The following is a 22,344-nucleotide window of genomic DNA, read 5'->3' on the forward strand; positions in this document are numbered from 1 at the left end:
CTGCTGTCTGACCCGCTGTGCTTTTCCAGAGCCACGCTTTTGTCCTTGTAGGGACAGCACTTAAGGAATGCCAATAGGCTGAAAATTGTTTGTCCCTAACTCATTTACATAATTGGACAAGCCACGCAAGGTAAACTGTGTCTTGATGTTTAAAGTATCACTCCAGAAAATGTAATCAAAGTTGGATAAAAGGCAAAGGAGAATACTGTATGAGAATATCTTAAAACGATCAAAAACTGCCTTGTCCTATCACTGATGCAATATTTTATATTCACCCTCAAATAGCCATATGAACATTTGAATTGGTTAAAATCAGGAAAAGAAATCTAATTAGTCCTCCTCCCTTGTCCTCTCCTCAGTACAGCAATATTTGTCTTACTTTTTTAAAAAACGCCAAAATTCCCTTTTGAAATTGACTCTGAGGTATTCTTATTTGTGAAGGCAGAACATTCCAGATGATAAATACTTTACATCAAGAGAGATCTGATCTCTTCTGGTTCTTTTCTTAACTATCTTTCCCACTCATTGTCTACGCTGTTTCTCCCCAACCACTGCATCATTACCCCAACAATTTTCAACGTGGGCAACAGGTCTGGGTTTTGCAATACTATCACTAGGAATGCTTTTTGGCGTGCTCCCAATTTAAATGGTTACAGTTAAAATACAGTTGGGCGTGAGCAAGTAGGTGGAGTGGAAATTGTGCTTTCATTTATTCTTTTTAAAAAGGGGATGAAGCAAGGTGGGGGTTACTGTCTACGGAGCGCCCATCAGGACACCTCCCCAAAAGACTGTACAAACTTCCTCCTCCACTACTCAAACTTTAAAATTCACTCCTCTTAGCGTCCCTCCCAAAATGCTCAAACCTTTCTTGTCCCATGCCCCTAACATACCTAGATCAGGGCATTTACTGGGTGTTTTCACCCTAAGCATGCCTCCACAGTTGGGGCTGGCAGCATCAGAGCTATCAGATTGGTCAGCAGCTCAAGATGGGACATCTGGTCACCAATGGAGTGCATCATCTGGTCTGTATCAACATTGGCTGTAGGATAGGCATCTCACCAGGCTGTCGGTTAATGCCGACTTTTCAACCAAGGTACAGTGTGAGAGAGGGGTGTGGTATAAATGGTGTCTCAGATATAAAGCAAAAATAAATCAATTCAATTTTGAATTAGTAAAGAATCTTTTCAAACATATTCCCATGATAGTATGTATGAGAGATTCTAAACCCAAGTGCAAATCAGTGCAGCCATGTTTCAGTCTGGCCAGAATTTAGAAGCCAATTTGAAAAGTAAACACTATTTCAATCTGTACTCACCGATAATGGTTCTGATGAGTCATCATCCTCTACTACTTCTCTGTTGTCTTCTATTTCCTCCATCACTTCAGCTTTTGCCTCTGCCACCAATTCCCGGAGTGGTTTATTACTACTGACACTGCTCACAAAAGGGTGCTGTTAAAACAAAAGGAGATTAAATTGACTATATTTAATCTAGCTGTTACTTCTACAGAATTAATAATGTCAAAGATAGAGTCATAGAAATCTACAGCATTAAAGCAGGCCCTGCAGCGTATCATGTCGGCCAAAAATCCATCTAACTATTCTAACCCTAATTTTCCAACAGTTGGATCCCGATTATCACTTAATTCTGGATCACAGTTTGCTAAGAAAAAAGGGATCAAGAAACCTTTCCCTCCCTCAAAGTAGTTTCAGCAACTAGAAATGTAATAATTTGTTAAAAATGTTTCATATAAAGCCAAAAACTTATTTAAAATCCAGACATTTATCAGAGATACAGTTACTAAAGGTTTTCATAGTGTACTCATTCGACAAAAATAATAAATGCTAATTAACCCTGACCAAGGAATTTTAATCTAAAAAAAAAGTCAAAACTCTTGGGATTCAAGCCCATAGCTCCCTGGAAGTGGCCACGCAAGTAGATCAGGTGGTAAAAGATGGTTAATGGCAAGCTTGCCTTTATTGGTCAAGGAACGGAGTACAAGAGTAGGATGGTATGTTGCAGCTTTTTAAGACTTTGGTTAGGCCATACATTCAATTCGGGTCACCACATTTTTGGGAGGATTGGGAGATTTTGGAGAGGGTGCAGAAGAGGTTTACCAGGATGCTACCTGGATTGGAGGGTATGAGCCATAAACAGAGGCTAGAATAACTCGGATTGTTTTCTCTGGAGCAGCACTGGCTGAGAGGAGACTTGATAGAAGTCAATAAAATTATGAGATGCACAGATAGAATTGACTTTCAGAATCTTTTAGAGTTAAAAAGTCTAATACTAGGGGGCATGCACTCAAGATAAAAGTGGGAATTTCAAAGGAAATGTGAGGGGAAAGGTTTTGTTTTAAAAGCACAGAATGATCAGTGTCTGGAATGCACTGCCAGACACTGGTGGAGGCAGATACGACAGGGGTGTTTAAGCTACTTTTAGATAAGCACATTAGATTAGATTACTTAGTGTGGAAACAGGCCCTTCGGCCCAACAAGTCCACACCAACCTGCCGAAGCGCAACCCACCCAGACCCATTCCCCTACATTTACCCCTTCATCTAACACCACGGGCAATTTAGCATGGCCAATTCACCTAACCTGCACATTTTTGGACTGTAGGAGGAAACCCACACAGACATGGGGAGAATGTGCAAATGCTACACAGTCAGTCATCTGAGGTGGGAATTGAACCCGAGTCGCTGGCACTGTGAAGCAACAGTGCTAACCACTGTGCCGTCCATAACACGAATATGCAAGGAATGAAGGGATATAGATCAAGTGGGCAGAAGAGATTAGTTTAATTTGGTGTCATGTTCAGTACACCATCATTAGCCAAAGGGTCCATTCCAATGGTGTAGTGTTCTATGTTTTAAAATAAACTATCCCTCAAGGTTTAATATGCTACTATGCTATTAAATAAATGTGTGAAATTTAGATATGAAAAGGCAACTATTTATAACTTAATTAACATGGACATAACCTTGATATTGGCTTCTCAAATTTATGCACGTATAAAATTCTACTTTGAGTGTTTGTGCATTGTTTCTCAACGTTAAAGTTTCAAAGTTCAGCCACTTTGAAGCCAGAGGTACCACAACTCAGACAAATGCTGCTTGGCTGCAAACACTTTAGTAATCTCTAAAATGGTTTATACCAACAAAACGTTCAAACTCCCAACTCCCAAAAATATAAGAGTCTATTTATTTATAAAAATGAGTCATGCGGAAACTTTGAAACAAGCTATTAGTAAGGGAAGGGAGAGAGTGAAACTCCTGCCAAGTTAATCATTTTCTGTATAGGAGAGGTGACACAAATACAAGGTTAACATGGTGGTTTAGTTAACAAATTATCCATTGCTTAGCCAAAGTTGGATTGGCATTTTTCTAAAAAAGTATATAAAAGGGACAATTATCTCTGATCATGTGCTGTTGTACGTGGGAGTGCCAATATCAAGTAAAGTTATCAAACAAAATAGGTTAAGAGGAAAGGGCCATTTGGATGAAAATGTGCATACGTAAATATTATGTCCACATAATTACTTCAGGGAAGATGATGGCAAAGTGAAAATGTCACTGGACTAGTAAGCTAGAGCTGTAGCCAAATGTTCTAGGAGCAGGGCTTCAGATCTCACCTTAACAATTGGTGGAATTTACATTCCAGATTTATTCATGGAATTTAAAACTCACAGTGACTACCTGCCTAGTTCACGAATGTATTTTAAGAGAGGGAAATCAGCCCTCTTTACCTGGTCTGGCTTACATGTGATTGCAGACCCCCAGCAATGGGTGACACAAATGCACTTTGAAATAGCCTAGAAAGCCTATGAAACTCTGTTCATGGACAGTTAGTTAGTGAGCCAATATCCCAAATAATAATGATGGAAACATATCTCAGACTATGTAATGCAGCACACTTGTAAGGCAGCAGTTAGCTGGAGCAGTTGGAAGGGTGGGCAAGCTGGCACCGACGGTAGCCTGAAGGGCCTGTTTCTACTTGAGTTCTCAACCCAAAACACTAACTGATTTCTCTCCACAGATGCTGCCAGACTTGCTGAGCCTTTCCAGCAATTTCTCTTTTTAGACCTGTTTCCATGCTGTGTGACTCTCTGACACTAAGATAGGGATAAAGTGGGGTCTGTCCATCACTGCAACTTTCTAAAGGCAGCATCCATCACAAATAAGAGTAGGAGTACTAATAACGGTAAACTATTCATAGGGACTTGTGGGACTGAATACTGCTTATATTTTTTAAATAGATAAATTAATTGTAAAGCATTCTCTCAAGTGGACTCCTGAAAGCAAAAATAAGTTAAACATCTTCTGCCAGAACTTAACTAATCTGTCTTCCTGCATGGGAATGCCAAGAATTGTTTCATTTGCTAACAACCATATTTTAACACTGACAGGAAAATATATTTGTCTTCATTGGAAAAGCTCATTAAGAAATTGAGGGTTTGGTTAAGAAAAAGAAGGAAGGTATAGACAGGATAGATCTAGTGAACCCTTTGAAGAGTATAAAGGCAGTAAGGGTATCGTTAAGAGAGAAATCAGGAGGGCAAAAAGGAGACATGAGATAGCTTTGACAAATAGAGTTAAGGAGAATCCAAAGAGTTTTTACAAATACATTAAGGACAAAAGGGTAACAAGGGAGAGAATAGGCACCAGAAAGATCAGCAAGGCGGCCTTTGTGTGGAGCCACAGGAGATGGGGCGGAAAGTAAATGAGTATTTTGCATCAGTATCTACTATGGAAAAGGACATGGAAGATATAGAATGTAGGGAAATAGATGGTGACATCTTGAAAAATGTCCACATTACACAGGAGGAAGTGCTGGATGTCTTGAAACTCAAAAAAGGATAAATCCCCAGGACCTGATCAGATGCACCCTAGAACTCTGTGGAAAGCTAGGGAAGTGTTTGCGGGCCTCTGACTGAGATATTTGTATCATCAATAGTCGCAGGTGAGGTGCTGGAAGACGAGGTTAGCTAACGTGGTAAGGACACGAGAACTATAGACCAGTGAGCCAGACATCGGTAGTGGGCAAGTTGTTGGAGGGAATCCTGAGGGACAGGATGTACATGTATTTGGAAAGGGAAGAACTGATGAGGAATAGTCAACATGGCTTTGTACGTGGGAAATCATGTCTCACAAACTTGATTGAGTTTTTGAAGTAACAAAGAGGATTGAGTAGGTCAGAGCAGTAGATGTGATCCATATGGACTTCAGTAAGGCATTTGACAAGGTTCCCATGGGAGATGGGTAAGCAAAGTTAGATCACATTGAATACAGGGAGAACTAGCCATTTGGATACAGAACTGGCTCAAAGGTAGAAGACAGAGGGTGGTGGTGGAGGGTTGTTTTTTAGACTGGAGGCCTGCGACCAGTGGAGTGCCACAAGGATCGGTGCTGAATCCACTACTTTTCATCATTTATATAAATGATTTGGATGCGAGCATAAGAGGCACAGTTAGTAAGTTTGCAGATGACACCAAAATTGGAGGTGTAATGGACAGTGGAGAAGGTTACCTCAGATTACAACAGGATCTTGATCAGATGGGCCAATGGGTTGACAAGTGGCAGATGGAGTTTAAATTTAGATAAAAATGAGGTGCTACATTTTAGGAAAACAAATCTTAGCAGGACTTATACATTTAATGGTAAGGTCCTAGGGAGTGTTGCTGAATAAAAAGACCTTGGCGTGCAGGTTCTCAGTTCTTTGAATGTGGAGTTGCATGTATATAGGATAGTGAAGGCAGCATTTGGTATGTTTTCCTGTATTGGTCAGAGTTGGGAGGTCATGTTGCAGCTGTACAGGATATTGGTTAGGCCACTGTTGGAATATTGCTTGCAATTCTGGTCTCCTTCCTATCGGAAAGATATTGTGAAACTTGAAAGGGTTCAGAAAAGATTTACAAGGATGTTTCCAGGGCTGGAGGATTTGAGCTATGGGAAGAAGTTGAATAGGCAAGGGCTGTTTTCCCTGGAGCATTGGAGGCTGAGGGCTGACCTTATAGAGGTTTATAAAATCATGAGGGGCATGGATAGGGTGAATAGAGAAAGCCTTTTCCCTGGGGTGGCGGAGTCCAGAACTAGAGGGCATAGGTTTAGGGTGAGAGGGGAAAGATTCAAAAGAGACCTGAGGGGCAACTTTTTCACAGAGGATGGTGAGTGTATGGAATGAACTGCCAGAGGTGGTGGTGGAGGCTAGCACAATTGCAACATTTAAAAGGCACCTGGATGGGTATATGAATAGGAAGGGTTTGGAGGGATATGGGCCAGGTGCTGACAGGTGGAACTAGATTGGGTTGGGATGGCTGGTCGGCATGGGTGGGTTGGACCGAAGGGTCTGTTTCCGTGCTGTACATCTCTATGACTATGACACTGCTTGCAAGTACAAATCTGTCCATCTGCAATTCTTGCTGTCATGTTCGCACAGAAGTGCTGTCATTTGGAAAGTGGATGAACCACAAAGGAAGTAGAATCATTTTCAAGTAATCAAGTTTCTTGGTTTGGAATAATCATTTTGAAATTTGTGGATTTTTTCCTAAAAATCATGGCCTCTTCCACAAACTATGTCCATTTACATAGGAGCAGGAATAGGCCATTCAGATCCTTCAGCTTCTTCCATCATTCAATGATATTATGGCTGATGAATGGCCTAACTCCATATACTATACCTGTTTTTGGTCCATATCGCTTAAACCTTTGCTTAAAAAAAATCTCAGATTTAAAATTAAAAACTGATCCAGCATCCACTGTCATTTGTGGAACAGAGCTCCAAACATCTACCACCCTGTGTGTGTAGAAGTGCTTCCTAACATCTCTCCTGAATGGTCTGCTCCTAATACTCAGACAATGCACCCCAGTTGTAGGATCCCCAATCAATGGAAATATTTTATCTTTACCAAATCTGTCTTTTCTTGTTAATATCTTAAATGGTTTTCATCAGATTGCCCCATAACCTTGTAAATTATAGAGAAAACAGACTTAATTTGTTTAAGCTATTCTCATAACTCCTGAAGTCCAAGTTTCATACTTGTAAACCTACACTGTACTTCCTCCAAGGCCAACATATCCTTCTAAAGGTTTGGTGCCAAGATCTGCTCTCAGTCCTCCAAGTAGACTCTGACTTATTTGTCCATCATTATCATAGGCAGGAAATCCTGGGGAAACCTTAAATGGACAAGAAAATTGGGGAAAACTTATTTTGTAACTTTCAAATTTTATTTGTTGTCTAAACAGTTTGGTCACATTTTTAAATTCATTCATGGGATGTGGGCCTCACTAGCCGGGCAAGCATTTATCATCCATTCTTACTTGCCCTAGGTGGTAAGTTGCTTTGAACCAATGCAGTCCATGTGCTGTAGGTAGATCCAGGTTGAATTTTAACCTCCATTCAACATTAAGACATCATGGCTACTGCATTTAATAAAAGTCAATAAAGTGTCTCAAGTTCCATTATCTCATTTCTGTAGGTAGTATGGAACTATATATTTTTTAAAAGTTAATTTAAATATAAACTCCATGACATTTCAAAAAATATACTGTATGCTAGCTAGTGTGAAACAATGCCAGGGAAACTTGACAAGGCACAATAATGAACAATCCATGATAAGAGTCAAGAACAGATTCCACATGCTCTCACCTGTAATAGCTGAGCAGCACTTAAACGGGTATCCGGATTCTTATCTAGTGCTTTCTTGAGGAAATCTTTAAAATCTTGGGACCTACAGAGATGACAGTTCCAATGTTTAACTCAGTCTTATTCAAATCATTTTTCATTTGAAGCATTGGAAACGTTGCTCGGTTTTAAATGCAACATGCTTTGCATTAAAAAGGCAACCTTTTCCACCCCACCCACCGCTTCCTTCAGTCTTTCTCCACTTAAATAATATTCAGCTCCTTGATCCTTCCCATTGTACATAGCCTCATTTTTTCACATCATATCTGCATAACCAAACCCTCACCTGATTAAGTGCAACTGCATCACTATAAATAGTTGGACATCTAAAGAAAACAACTTTATCTGGTCACTACTCCTGCCACTGGATACAACTGCCACACACTCTGGTGTCACTCTGTGCCAAGTGTGCAGGAAACTCTGGAATGCTTTGCAGCAACACAGTGCAGCCTACATTGTTTTAAGGGTTAATCCCAAATGCATTCTCTTAGGTTACGAAAAGGAGGCTTTGTTGGTATCACCAACATTCCCAAGAACACAGGCCAAATTTGAAAATATCACCTGCCCAAATTCGACTGCATTACAGAAGCACGTGTGACACTGAATGTTGAGTTTTACTTTGAAAGGTTCAAATTTGGTGATATTTGGCAAAAATTACTTTGTGACTTGCCACTGTTAACTCTTAACCCACTTCAATGGGCTGAGAAAATTCTGCCATCCTTTTTAACAGGAGCTTTGCAGTTACTGTCAATGGCATGATCTTTCAGACCTGTAACATGAAACTGATTACACAACAGCAAAAAGCATGGGACCATTTTGTTGTGACAATTTATACAGAGTTGGGATTCTCCAGAGGGTTGATTATAATCTGAAGAGTCATACTAATCATTAACATTTTCCTCAACACTTCATGACTCTTGATCTTATCAGTTTGGCAAGTAAAACCATGCATTTGCAAATCTGAAGAACAAAGGAACTATCAAAGCCAAACTTTGTGTCAATACAAATGGGAATCTAAACTCAACTCTCTACCATTTATCCCACCTGCAAGAGTTACTGTGTTCAAAGAGTGAGCCAGCTTTCCCAATTACAATTAGTGACATTGTGGAACTAGAACAATAAGTCATAACGTTTGGCCATTAGGTTAACCATTTTGAACCGGCCAAGTCCACATGCACAAAAAGCTGTGCTGCCTTATTAGTGCCATATTTTTCTTCCTAGATTTAATGAACATTGTTTGAGTTTATCCACTGTGGGATGCCAGCGACTGATGGGGCACCTTGTCAAATGCGTCCTGGAAATCCAAGCACAGCACATATTAATAGGTCTCCCTTTATCTACATTGGGAGTTCTTTGAGGAAATGAAAAGCAATGAGTTAGGTAATCATTATTTCCTTTTTAGAAAACTAACTGCACAAGAACTACAATGACATTTTCTAAATACTTTTGTTATATCCCTCCTCACTAATACATTCCAGCACTTTTTATATGACAAATGTTAAACTAACTGGCCAGTCACTTCCTGCCTTCTGTCTCCTCCTTCTCCTGACTTAGAGATACGTTCACCATTTTCTAGTTATTACCATTTTGATGGATTTTCCAGTGTCGGAGGATCACTCTTGGCAATTTTCAACAAAACTCTCATTGGATTTAATTCATGATGAGGGGGCTCGATTTGAGCCATTTCAATCAATGTTATACCCAAGGACCAGATATCAGCTTTATAATCATATGGGGTATCTTTCATAGTCTCACATATCACCACTTCTGGGGCCATCCTGAAAGAAGACAATGGTGGAGAAAACAAAGTGTGGTAAGCTTATAGAATTCTATTAATTAGGAAATTTTCCATGGTAAAGTACTTGCATGTTTAAAAGTAATCCTGAATAAATCCATTGTATACAGTGTCAAGATCCAATCCAAGTATATATTGCATATTTTATATAAAAGGTCGAATCAAATTAACAACAGATTTAGGGCATTAGTCTAACTAATGGGAGGCAATTTGGTATCATTAGGTCAGTGTAAAGAAGTGCAACAACAGCATTGCCTCTGACTTTCTTTACAGATTTGTGGGCCGGAGGCCTATACACAGCAGCAGTCCCAGATATCAATGCCATGATTGGCATGCTGACACCACTTATTGTGCAAGGAACATTGGAGCAGTGTGCACAGCCACCCAGAGGGATCTTTGGCAAAAACAGTTATGCATGCAGTTTAGTATGCAGCCAAGTTAAAACAGATGGCTTATTTAAGACAAGTGTGATGCAAACGTCCGTTTGCATAGTTCATATGTTTTAAAGGTGACTCTATTAACTTGAGGAATCAGATTTTTAAATTCAAGTGGAAAGTTAACAGATAAACTAAACTCCGATCATCCCAGGTCTAAAAGATTACTTAACTAGGTTAGAATTGAAAGTGCAAAATCACTGAATGACAAACCCATTTCTGGATGCCTTGGTAAAGTACGAATGTCCACAATCAATGAAAAGTTTGATGTATGTTAGGAACAAAAGCATAGGAACATAAATAGGCCATCAGCCCATTGAGCTTGCTCCACCATTTAATTCAATGATTGATTAAATGCTTCAATGCCTTTTATTCTCCCCACTTCGTAATGTAAGCCATCAGTAATCAGAAATCTTTCAACATCAACTCAAAGATGAAGCCTCCACAGCTAGTGCCTTAGAGGATCTCTAAAACTTAGTTACTTTTCAAAAAAACTTGATTAAGAGGATTAAGGAGGGCAGAGCAGTGGACGAGATATATATGGATTTCAGTAAGGCATTCATCAAAATTCCCCATGGGAGACCGGTTAGCAAGATGGAATACAGGGAATACTAGCCATTTGGATACAGAACTGGCTCAAAGGTAGAAGACAGAGGGTAGTGGTGGAGGGTTGCTTTTTAGACTGGGGGCCTGCTACCAGTGGAATGCCACAAGGATCGGTGCTGGGTCCTCTACTTTTCATCATTTATATAAACGATCTGGATGTGAACACAGGAGGTACAAGTTAGTAAGTTTGCAGATGACACCAAAATTGGAGGTGTAGTGGACAGCAAAGAAGGTTACCTCTGATTACAACAGGTTCTTGATCAGGTGGGCCAATGGGCTGAGAAGTGGCAGATGCAGTTTAATTCAGATAAGTGCAAGGTGCTGCATTTTGGGAAAGCAAATCTTAGCAGAACTTATACACTTAATGGTAAGGTCCTAGGGAGTGTTACTGAACAAAGAGACCTTGGAGTGCAGGTTCATAGTTCCTTGAAAGTAGAGTCACAGGTAGATAGGGGTGTTTTCCCTGGAGCGTCGGAGGCGCAGGGTGATCTTATAGAGGTTTATAAAATAGTGAGGGGCATGGAGAGGATAAATAGACAAAGACTTTTCCCTAGGGTGGAGTTGTCCAGATCTAGGGAGCAAAGGTTTAGGGTGAGAGGGGAAAGAAATAAAAAAGGGACCTAAGGGGCAACCTTTTCACACACAGGGTGGTGCATGTATGGAATGCGCTGCCACAGGAAGTGAAGGCTGGTACAACTTTTAAAAGGCATCTGGAAGGGTTTAGAGGGATATGGGCTAAGTACTGGCAAATGGTTAGGATATCTGGTCAGCATGGCCAAGTTGGTCCAAAGGGTCTGTTTTCGTGGTGTACATCTCAGACTCTAATTCTTCAGAAAAAATAATTTTCAATAGCGAGGTCTTTGCCCATTTACCAAGCCTGTGTAAATACCCCTGAAGCTGTCTCACATCTTCTCAATACATTCCCAGTTAGATTTTTATTATCAGCAAATTTGGAAATATTACATTTAGTCCCTAACTCCAAATGATTTATGTATGTCGTAAAATGTTTCGAACCAAGTCTTGATCTCTCTGATACGCTACTAGTCATACCAATTAAAATGAGGATGTTGTGCCTTGAAAAGCTTAAGATAAGGTTTTAAACATGGGGGTCTCTTGATAGACCCAGCAAGAAGGGAGAAGAGGGCAATCATATCTATTAGTGAAATACTTTATGCATGAGGGTCACAGAAACAAAAGGGCTGGATATGAAGTATAGTCAACAGTGTGAATGCTGGTTTTCTCTTGAATTTATGTTCTTGCAATATGTCCTGATGAATGCAAATGAAAGGTTTTGACAAATTGTCCATTCCACGAATATTCCCAACTTGCACTACATAAAGTGTGTTTGCATATACATCATGTGTATTTAAAAAAAAAATCAAAACAGCCATTTAATTCTTGTTCATATATTTTAAGTGTTGCTGCATACAGAACACAGGATATAGCATAAAGAATTACAGCCATATCTCATTCCTATTGTGTTTTGGGATTCCTCACTTCCCAGTCTAAAGTCTAAAAACGACATGTGCAATACTAATTGCTCTAAGAAATCTATGCCCTTCTTCAAAGCAGTTCCACTTTAGAGCGCTGCTGGCCACTCAGATGGTTGAAACTCTATAGTTCATCCAGTGTGGCCAATGTTGGTATTACAGGCAGTGCCATCACTGAATAACCCAATTAAGCCTGTGATTAGGGATCTCTGAGGAGTGGCAGGAGAAAGATCGGGTTAAAGGAGGGAAGGGGTAAGTTACTTTTAAAGGGGCTACAGGATGTACAACACCCCAACACCCCATATCTGACACCAGCCCTCGCAGTGAAGCTGCCAGGCTTCCTGCATGGTGTGGGCCTACAACTGCCACACATCAAATACTGACAGTGGCAGGATGATGCTCTTAAGAGGCCACTATTTGGGCATGCATGGCTTTAATAAAATCAACAGCAGACGGGCCAATTGGCAATCCATATGCCCAGCCCTGAGATATTTTGGGCAGATTGGAGGCAGGTACACAGCTACCCACTGGATTTTAAACAAGCAACCCCTGCCTTCAACACGGTTGGTGGCGGAGCATAAAATCCTGGGCCCATCTGCTGGATCTTATGGTCATAACAGCTTGTGGATAAGTAAACCCCAATTTATGTTTCATAATCATACTTAAAATTAAAATTAGTGCAAACTAAAGTTATTTAACAGGTGACTTACATTTTTATGGTCTCTAATTTTGTTTTATTATTTGTTCAGAATGTGGCTGTCAGTGGTAAACCATCATTTGTTGTCTATAAGATGTAGACCCTAAGTTGTAGGAACAAAATTAGGCCATTCAGCCTATTGAATCTGCTCTGCTCTTTGATTATGGCGGATACGTTCCTCAGCCCCATTCTCCTGCCTTCTCCTTGTAACCTTTGATCCCCTTACAAATCACCTGTTTTACCTTTCCACAACTTACTGAAGTGACAAAGACAAGTCCCTTTGAGGTCCATCCTCAAAGGGCAGTAAAGAGTCAGCCACTTTGCTGTCAGTCTGAAGTCAAATTTAGGCCAGACCAGGTAAGCATGACAGTTTTCGTTCCCAAAAGGATACTAGTGAGTCATATGGGTTTTTAATGACAATTGGCAGCAGTTACAAGTCACCATTAGGCTAGTTTTTCCAGATTTTCTTTAATGAATTCAAATTTCACCAACTGCCACAATGGGCTCTAGAACATTAATCTGGATTACTGGTTGAGTGGCATTACTGCTGTGCCACCACTTCCCCTAATGAATAACATTCTCAGCCACTTCATTTTCAAGATATCGACCAAAGAACACAGCATTTGGAAGAGTTAGCCAAAGACTCAGGTGTTTCATGATTCTCAGGAACATGTGATTTTCAAAGTTTACTGTTGATAAGAATCATGACCCAGCAGTTGTTCCTTTTAAAGCAGAGTACCCTCCAGAGAAGGAGAGCAAGTGAAAATTAGGTACATATGCAATGTGCAGGATAATCTTCTCCTGAAACCAAGAACATAATTTCAACTTACTTTACCAGAATGCTCCAAATGTGTTTTGGAAAAAACCAAGAAAGCATTCAACGCAGAAGCAGAGTTTACTTTTCTTATATAAACGAATCCCTCCATTGTGAACAGTGAATTGTAAACTAATTCTCATGGAGAAATTAAAAGTTTTATGTGAAACTAAGTTAATCATAAAGTTCCTATTTCTAACCATACAATAGTTAGTCTAATATCTGTATTCAGATAAGGATATTTCCATTTGTACTCACCAATAGGGTGTTCCTATGAATGTTTCTCTCTTTTGCATTGTTTTTGTGTTTTTTGCTGAAACACCAAAATCAGCTGTAAAGGAATGTATAAAATTACATTTTTATTAATTGTGCACAGGGAGCTATGATTCCTGCGTTTTAATTCAACACCATGTGGGTTCAGAATAGAAAGTATTCTAACTTATTTTCTGATTAGCAGCAGAGCCGTAACCAATCCTGTAACAATCTATATATAACCTTCAACAGTTTCTATTCAATTGAGCCATCCTCAACAAAAAGCCACGCAGTAGAGACTGCAATTGTCTAGCAGCACTCATGGCCACTGAACATTGGAAAACATGTTAAAAGTAATTCAATGGCGAGAGGAAAGTCACAATGAGGGCGTTCATCATGAGACTCAATGGCATGGCGACTGCCCTCCAAATGTTTCAGTTCAGAAGGGTAGGCTTGGTTTCCCACATAAGCAACTACAGCATCCTCAAACAGATCTTCCAAGAGGTATTATGGGCAGGTGGTTGGGATGTCACTGGGTTATGCCCAAAACGTCGACTGTCTCGCTCCTCAGATGCTGCCTGACCTGCTGTGCCTTTTCCAGTGCTTTATTGACTCTCGTAATACAGTGGCCTACACTTAAGCTCTATGGATTAGAGTCCAAATCCAACTGGTGGAGTTTAACTTAAATTAATAAATCTGGAATTAAAAGTTAGTCCCAGTAATACTGACGAAAAAACCCATTGTTGACTGTCACAAAAAACCATTTGATTCACTCATGATCTTTACAGAAAGGATTTTGCCAGGAGGTTAACTAGACTAATACCTGGAATCAACAGATTGCTTTGTGAAGAAACATTGCTAAGAACACTAGGTCTGTATCACTTGGAGTTCTAAAGAATCATGGTAGACTTAATTGAAATATAAAAGACCCTGAGGGTGTTGATGGATGGATGTTGAAAGGATGTTTCCTTTTGTGGGAAAATCAAGAACTAAGGTCATAGTTTTAAAAAAAAACAAAAAAGAGGAGGTGGACATTCAGAACAGATAACGAAACATTTCTACCCCCTCTGAGGATTGAATGCCTTCAGAATTCCCTTCCTTAAAAGGTTTGGCAGGTTGGTCATGCTGAATTGCCCATAGCATCCAGGGATGTGCAGGCCCGGTGGATTAGCCATGGAAGATACAGGGTGATGGGGTAGGGGATGGGTATGGGTAGGCTGCTCTTTGGAGGGTTGATGCAAACTCGATGGGCCAAATGGCCCGCTTCTGCATTGTAGGGATTCTACGAAAAGGCAGTGAACGTAAAATGTTTAAATATTTTTAAAGCAGAGTAAGATTATTATCAAGGGGATGGCCAAAAATATAAAGGAGGATAGTAAAAGCTTTTTTTAGGTATGTGAAAGGGAAAAAAAAGGTTAAGACTAAAATTGGGCCCTAGAAGACAGAAACTGGGAAATATATTACGGGGAACAAAGAAATGGCAGAAGAGTTGAATTGGTACTTCAGATCTGTGTTCACTGGGGAAGACACAAGCAATCTCCCAGAGGTAACAGTGGCTGAAGGACCTGCACTGAAGGGAATTTATATTTGCTAGGAATTGGTGTTGGAGAGACTGTTAGGTCTGAAGGTTGATAAGTCCCCAGGGCCTGATGGTCTACATCCCAGGGTACTGAAGGAGGTGGCTCGAGAAATCGTGGATGTGTTGGTGATTATTTTCCAGAGTTCGATAGATTCAGGATCAGTTCCTGCAGATTGGAGGATGGCTAATGTTGTACCACTTTTTAAAGAAAGGAGCGAGAAAGCAGGGAATTATAGACCAGTTAGTCTGACCTCAGTGGTGGGAAAGATGCTGGAGTCAATTATAAAAGGATGAAATTACGACACATCTGGATAGTAGTAACAGGATAGGTCAGAGTCAGCATGGATTTATGAAGGGGAAATCATGCTTGACTAATCTTCTGGAATTTTTTGAGGATGTAACTCTGAAGATGGATAAGGGAGATCCAGTGGATGTAGTGTACCTGGACTTTCAGAAAGCTTTTGATAAAGTCCCACATAGGAGGTTAGTGAGCAAACGTAGGGTGCATGGTATTGGGGGCAAAGTACTAACTTGGATTGAAAATTGGTTGGCTGACAGGAAACAAAGTAGTGATAAACGGAATGGCAGGTAGTGACCAGTGGGGTACCGCAGGGATCAGTGCTGGGACCGCAGCTTTTTACAATATGATATAGAAGATGGTATTAATAGTAATATTAGCAAATTTGTTGATGATACAAAACTGGGTGGCAGGGTGAAATGTGAGGAGGATGTTAAGAGATTACAGGGTGACGTGGACAAGTTAGGTGAGTGGACAGATGCATGGCAGATGCAGTTTAATGTGGATAAATGCATGGTTATCCACTTTGGTGGCAAGAACAGGAAGGCAGATTACTACCTAAATTGAGTCAAGTTAGGTAAAGGGACAGTACAAAGAGATCTGGGTGTTCTTGTACACCAGTCAATGAAGGTAAGCATGCAGGTACAGCAGGCAGTGAAGAAAGCTAATAGCATGCTGGCTTTCATAGCAAGAGGGATTGAATATAGAAGGAAGGAGGTTCTTCTGCAGCTGTACAGGGCCCTGGTGAGACCGCACTTGGAATATTGTGTGCAGTTCTGGTCTCCAAATTCGAGGAAAGACATTCTGTCTATTGAGGGAGTGCAGCGTAGTTTCACGAGGTCAATTCCTGGAATAGCAGGACTATCTTATGTTGAAAGATTGGAGCGACCGGCCTTGTACACCCTTGAGTTTAGAAGACTGAGGGGGAATCTGATTGATATGTATAAGATTATTAAAGGATTGGACACTCTGGAGGCAGGAAACATGTTTCCACTGATGGGCGAGTCCCAAACCAAAGGACACAGTTTAAAAATAAGGGGTAGGCCATTTAGGACAGATGAGGAGAAACTTCTTCACCCAGAGTGTGGTGGGTGTGTGGAATGCTCTGCCCCAGAAGGCAGTGGAGGCCCAGTCTCTGGATTCGTTTAAGAAAGAGTTGGATAGAGCTCTCAAGGACAGTGGAATCAAGGGTTATGGAGATAAGGCAGGAACAGGATACTGATTGAGGATGATCAGCCATGATCATAATGAATGGTGGTTCCTGCTCGAAGGGCAGAATAGCCTACTCATGCACCTATTGTCTATTGATTATTGGGGGAATATGTAGGAACGTAGAGTGGAGATCAAAATCAGATCAGCAATGTTTTTCTTGAATAGCAGGGAAGACTTGAAGGACTGAGTGACCCTTCTCATGCTCCTTGTTTGTCTCTTTACTCTTCAGACACACAGCAATGCCATTGTCTCTTAACCTGACCAAGCAAACCAATTCTTTCAAACCACCAAAAGTCAGGAAGGAATGAAACCAAACCACCCACCCTGGATCAACCTCAAGACCTGAAATGACAAAGCACGCAGTTTAAAGGACCTGGCAAGTCCTCCTTACTGACATCTGGGGGCGCTTGTGGAGAAATCAGGAGAGCTGTCCTACAGACCAGTCAAGCAAAAGCCTGACAGTCATACTTACCAAATCGTATCATGACGATGTTCTAGACATCATGCTTGCCATCTCTGGGTACATCCAATCCCACTGGCAAGACAAGTGCTCCAGAGGTGATAGCATAATGGTACACAATAGTTTGGAGTTCACTTCGGAGCCCCCAACATAAGGGCTGGAGTCAATTAAGTCTCATTAGATCAGACCAAACAGAAAACCACCCGTTACCAACGACCACAGTGCCCCCACGTCCCACTGATCTCAGATGAAACAGTATGCCATGTCAAGCACTAACTGGAAGCAGCACAGAGTATGGTAAGGGTAAACAATGAATTCAGAATGGGGGCTTCAATGTCCATCACCTTAACTGGCTCAATAACATCACTATTCAACAATCAGAGTCATAGAGATGTACAGCATGGAAACAGACCATTCGAACCAACCCGTCCATGCCGACCAGATATCCCAACCCAATCGAGACCCACCTGCCAGCACCCGGCCCATATCCCTCCAAACCCTTCCTATTCATATACCCATCCAAATGCCTCTTAAATGTTGCAATTGTACCAACCTCCACCACTTCCTCTGGCAGCTCATTCCACACACGTACCACTCTCTGCATGAAAAAGTTGCCCCTTAGGTCTCTTTTATATCTTTCTCCTCTCACCCTAAACCTATGCCCTATAGGTCTGGACTCCCCAACCCCAGACTTTGTCTACTTACCCCATCCATGCCCCTTCTAGTTTTGTAAACCTCTATAAGGTCACCCCTCAGCCTCTGACGCTCCAGGAAAACAGCCCCAAAGGACAAAGTTCCTGGTCTGTTGTGGGTTATGCCAGAAACCAAGGAAAATACCTACATATCCTCACCCTGATCTAACCGTCTCAGAAGCATCTGTCCATGACAGTATCAGAAGTGACAACATCACAGTTCCTGTGGAGACAACTGCTATCTTCACAATGAGAATACCCTCCATGTAACATGGTCTAACAACATGTTACCGTGCTAAATTGCTCGTAGAGTTAGGTAAGGGGTACATGTAGGGGTATGGGTGGGTTGCGCTTCGGCGGGGCGGTGTGGACTTGTTGGGCCGAAGGGCCTGTTTCCACACTGAGTAATCTAATCTAATCACCAGGCTAAATTGGGTAGCTTTCATACAGATCTAGCAACTTAAATCTGGGCACTCGTGATGTTCTGTAGGCCACTGGCAGAAGCAGAACTTTAGCTTCATGGTCCAGCATACCCAAAACTATGCCATTACCATCAAGCCGGTGAACCAACCATGATTCAACAAGTACAGGAGGGCATGACACAAAGCAAAGTTAAAATCTGACGAACACATTCATGAACAAATTCAAGCTGAACAGCTATCTGAAGCAACAAGAGACTGACAGACTAAACAATCCTACAACCAATCGACAACAACCAAGCTCGGCAGTCCCATTACATTTATTCGTGAATGGAGGAGGACAATTAAATAACTAACTGGAAAAGGTGACTCCACAAATAACCCCATCCTAAATGATGATCCTAAATACATTGGTGCAAAAGGCAAAGCTAAACTACTGACTGAATGATTCACCTTGGCCATCTCTGGAGGTCCCCAATATTGACATATTAGTCTTCAGCCATTTCTTGATGCCATGTGGAGTAAATAGAATTAGTCAAATGCTCGAGATACCACAAAGGCCATGACAACAATTAAGCAATAGTACTGAAGAGTAGAACTGTAATACTAGCCATGTCCTCGCCAAGCTGCTCAACTACAGATGTAACAGTGGCATCTACCTGATGTGGTAAATTGCTGACGTATATCCTGCCCACAAAAACAACAACAAATTGAACCTGGACAAAAATGCATCAGTCCAATGTCAATCACCAGCCAAATGTTAAAGGGGTCATTGATAGTAGTTTTGAAATCTCACTATTGCTGTGATGCAAGAAATATGCATTATGCACGAGTAAGTCTCTGTAAACAGTCATATGATAATGATCAGAATCTGTTTTTGTGATGTTAATGCAGGGATAACATTGGTCAGAGCTCACAGAGAACTTTCCAGCACTTGTTTGAAATAGATGGTGGTGATTTTTTGCATTAACCTGAGAAAGCAGATCAGACCTTAGTTGTAACCCATTCAAAGGTAGCACCTATGACAATGCATCACTGCCTTTGCACTACCCTTTAGTGCCTATCTAAATTTTGCATCTGATTAATTCTTCTGACTCAGAGGAAGAGCAACAGCTGCAGACTAAAGAAAAAGTTAAAATTCATTACCGGTGTTTCTCCTTCAGTATTTATATTAATGGACATCATTCTGATTAAATGGACTACCTATTTGCAATGGAAGGAAGATATCTTGGAAAATATAGATGCCAAATCATAACCATTGATGGGCCGAGTATGAAAGTGGAACGGATTCAGCAAAACTTAAAGCTCAGAAGCAGCAAATACAGAATATCTGTATTTGCTGCTTGAAGGATTGAAGAGTGAGGCTTTAGCTCAGGAGCCTTTGACAAGGAGGTTGAGTGAAGTGATTACGCCACAGTTAGAGAGTGAAGACATGACTGCCAAGCTGGTTCAGTGTGCTACGTGCTTGATGTGGGAGGTCAACGACTCTGGTATGCCTGGCTCGTATAAGTGTGGAAAATGTGTGCACGTTCAGCTACTGACAGAGCATATTGCAGCACTGCTGAAAGAACTAGAGGGCCTTAGACTCATCCGAGAGAACGAGATCTTTCTGGACAAGACCTTCAGCGAGGTTATTACACCAATCGTACCAGAAGAGAGCAGACGATGAGGAAGGCAGAGAGGAGACAGGTGCAAGAGACCCCGGGGGAAGTACCTGTCAGGAACAAGTTGAATCTTTTGGAAACAGTAGAGACAGATGACACTGCCACTCCGCGAGGCGGCCAGGTCTGTCAATCAAATGTTGGCGTGGAGACAGAGCGGAAGAGTCTGACATCGCAGAGAGCCGTGGTAATAGGGGACTCCATAGTGAGAGGAACTGACTGGGGTTTTTGTGGCAACAGACGGAACTTAAGGATGGTGTGTTGCCTTCCTGGTGCCAGGGTTAAAGACATCACAGACAGAGTGCAGGAAATCTTCAAGGACGAAGGTAAAGAGCCAGAGGTGGTGGTACATGTCGGCACAAATGATGTCGGGAAGGAGGAACATACTACAGTGGGACTTTGGAGAACTAGGAAGAAGGCTGAAAAGCAGGATATCCAAGGTGGTTATCTCCGGTTTGCTTCCAGTTCCTCGGGCTGGTGAGGTCAGAAACAGGGAGATAATGGACTTGAACGTGTGGCTGGGGAACTGGTGCAGTAGGCAAGGATTTAAATTCTTGGATCACTGGGGTATGTTTTGTGGTAAGCATAAATTCTACAAGAGAGACGGTCTGCACCTTAATAGGTTAGGGACCAGCATTCTGGCAGGCAGGTTTGCTACTGCAACACAGCTATGTTTAAACTAAGTAGCGGGGGGGGGAGGGGACCAACTGGATGTTTAATAAGGAAATTGGAGGGAAAGTTAGAACAAGGGAAGTCAAGAAAGACAACTATCAATGAGGCAGAAAACTCAAAGGGATCATTCTGTAAGGTTGAGTGAAATAGGAGTTGATGGGAAGGGTAAGGGCAGTAACAAATTAGAAATACTATACACGAATGCACGAAGCATTAGAAATAAGATGGATGAGCTTGAGGCTCTTTTGGAAATTGGCAGATACGATATTGTGGGGATAACTGAGACTTGGCTTCAAGTGGACAGGGCCTGGGAAATGAATATTCGAGGCTACATGTGCTATCATAAGGACAGATTGATGGGCAGAGGGGGTGGGGTGGCTATGTTGGTAAGGGATGATATTCAGTCCCTTGCACGGGGGGACCTAGAATCAGGGGATGTAGAGTCAGTATGGATAGAACTGAGAAATCCTAAACGGTAAAAAGACCCTCTTGGGAGTTATCTACAGGTCCCCAAAACAGTAGTCTGGATGTCGGATGCAAGTTGAATCAGGAGCTGAAATTGGCCTGTCACAAAGATGATACTACAGTTGTTATGGGGGATTTCAATATGCAGGTAGACTGGGAGAATCAGGATGGTATTGGACCTCAAGTGGAGTGCCTCCGAGATGGATTCTTAGAACAGCTGGTGCTGGAGCCTACCAGAGAGAAGGCAATTCTGGATCTGGAATTGTGCAACGAACCAGAATTGGTCAGGGACCTCGAAGTGAAGGAGCCATTTGGAAGTAGTGACCATAATACAATAAGCTTCAATCTGCAATTTGAGGGGGAGAGGGTACAATTGGAAGTGACAATACTTCTGTTGAATAAAAGGGAACTATGGAGCTATGAGGGAGGAGCTGGCCAAAGTTCAATGGTGCAATACTTTAGCAGGGATGACAGTGGAGGAACAATGGCGGATATTTCTGTGTATAATGCAGAAGTTGCAGGATCAGTTCATTCCAAAAAGGAAGAAAGATCTGAGGAGGAGGCATGGGTGGCCGTGGCTGACGAGGGAAGTTAAGAAACATTTAAAGTTAAAAGAGAAAAAGTATAACATAGCAAAGATAAGTGGGAAAACGAAGGATTGGGAAGCTTTTAAAGAACAGAGGATTACTAAGAAGGAAATATGCAGAGGAAAAATGAGGTACGAAGGTAAACTGGCTAATAATATAAAGGAGGATAGTAAAAGTTTTTTTTAGGTATGTGAAAGGCAAAAAAAATGGATGAGACTAAAATTGGGCCCTTCAAGACAGAAACAGGGGAATATATTACGGGGAACAAAGAAATGGCAGAAGAGTTGAATTGGTACTTCAGATCTGTGTTCACTGGGGAAGACACAAGCAATCTCCCAGAGGTAACAGTGGCTGAAGGACCTGAACTGAAGGGAATTTATATTTGCCAGGAATTGGTGTTGGAGAGACTGTTAGGTCTGAAGGTTGATAAGTCCCCAGGGCCTGATGGTCTACATCCCAGGGTATTGAAGGAGGTGGCTCGAGAAATCGTGGATGCGTTGGTGATTATTTTGCAGAGTTCGATAGATTCA

General features: G+C 41.5%; 1 protein-coding gene across 2 annotated transcripts in view; it reads right to left on the reverse strand.

Annotated features, from left to right (window-relative positions):
* The window catches only part of stk10 (serine/threonine kinase 10), a 110,888-nt gene that overhangs the window by 29,074 nt on the left and 59,470 nt on the right, over positions 1-22,344 (reverse strand). For both annotated transcript variants that reach the window (XM_043703803.1, XM_043703802.1), the window contains exons 5-8: positions 13,776-13,848; positions 9,265-9,459; positions 7,646-7,727; positions 1,316-1,450 (exon numbers count right to left, since the gene is read on the reverse strand). In XM_043703803.1, coding sequence (XP_043559738.1) covers positions 1,316-1,450; positions 7,646-7,727; positions 9,265-9,459; positions 13,776-13,848 — 485 coding nt within the window. The remainder of the gene's footprint in view (positions 1-1,315; positions 1,451-7,645; positions 7,728-9,264; positions 9,460-13,775; positions 13,849-22,344) is intronic.

Source organism: Chiloscyllium plagiosum, chromosome 14 (genome assembly GCF_004010195.1).
Source record: "Chiloscyllium plagiosum isolate BGI_BamShark_2017 chromosome 14, ASM401019v2, whole genome shotgun sequence".
Taxonomy (NCBI): domain Eukaryota; kingdom Metazoa; phylum Chordata; class Chondrichthyes; order Orectolobiformes; family Hemiscylliidae; genus Chiloscyllium; species Chiloscyllium plagiosum.